A 334-nucleotide genomic window follows, 5' to 3' on the forward strand; every position below is an offset into this window, starting at 1 on the left:
TAAAATAAAATAAAATACATTTTATTATGTCTACTGGTCTTCCCTACAACAGCTATAGTTGCATTCCGACAATCAAGCCTCACACATTATCTCCTCTTACCTTTTTGTACTTCAGTAAGACTTCTGTTACAGTTCCACCAAAACGAACAGTTTTCCTTGGGGGGGAATTGAAAAAATTATCCTCTAATACAAGCATATCTGAAATCCTGTAGAACCAAGATATCAAGCTATTAAGTCCGTGACACAAAGAATAATGAAAATTATAATAGCCAACTCTTACAGGATGAACTGTTCACTGGGGCTGCTTGTTGCCAAGGCCCCTGAACTGGTCTCC

At 37.7% G+C, this 334-nt stretch overlaps 1 protein-coding gene across 3 annotated transcripts in view; it reads right to left on the minus strand.

The window, feature by feature from the left end:
* RRN3 (RRN3 homolog, RNA polymerase I transcription factor) overlaps positions 1-334 on the minus strand; it is a 54,868-nt gene that overhangs the window by 41,238 nt on the left and 13,296 nt on the right. Inside the window, exon 2 of one of the 3 annotated variants that reach the window (XM_023513815.1) lies at positions 101-206. The exons of 1 other annotated variant lie outside the window; for it this stretch is intronic. In XM_023513815.1, coding sequence (XP_023369583.1) covers positions 101-206 — 106 coding nt within the window. The remainder of the gene's footprint in view (positions 1-100; positions 207-334) is intronic. One more of the 3 variants, XM_012805749.2, reaches the window with a different exon arrangement.

Source organism: Otolemur garnettii, unplaced genomic scaffold (genome assembly GCF_000181295.1).
Source record: "Otolemur garnettii isolate 467f Iridium unplaced genomic scaffold, OtoGar3 scaffold00044, whole genome shotgun sequence".
Classification (NCBI taxonomy): domain Eukaryota; kingdom Metazoa; phylum Chordata; class Mammalia; order Primates; family Galagidae; genus Otolemur; species Otolemur garnettii.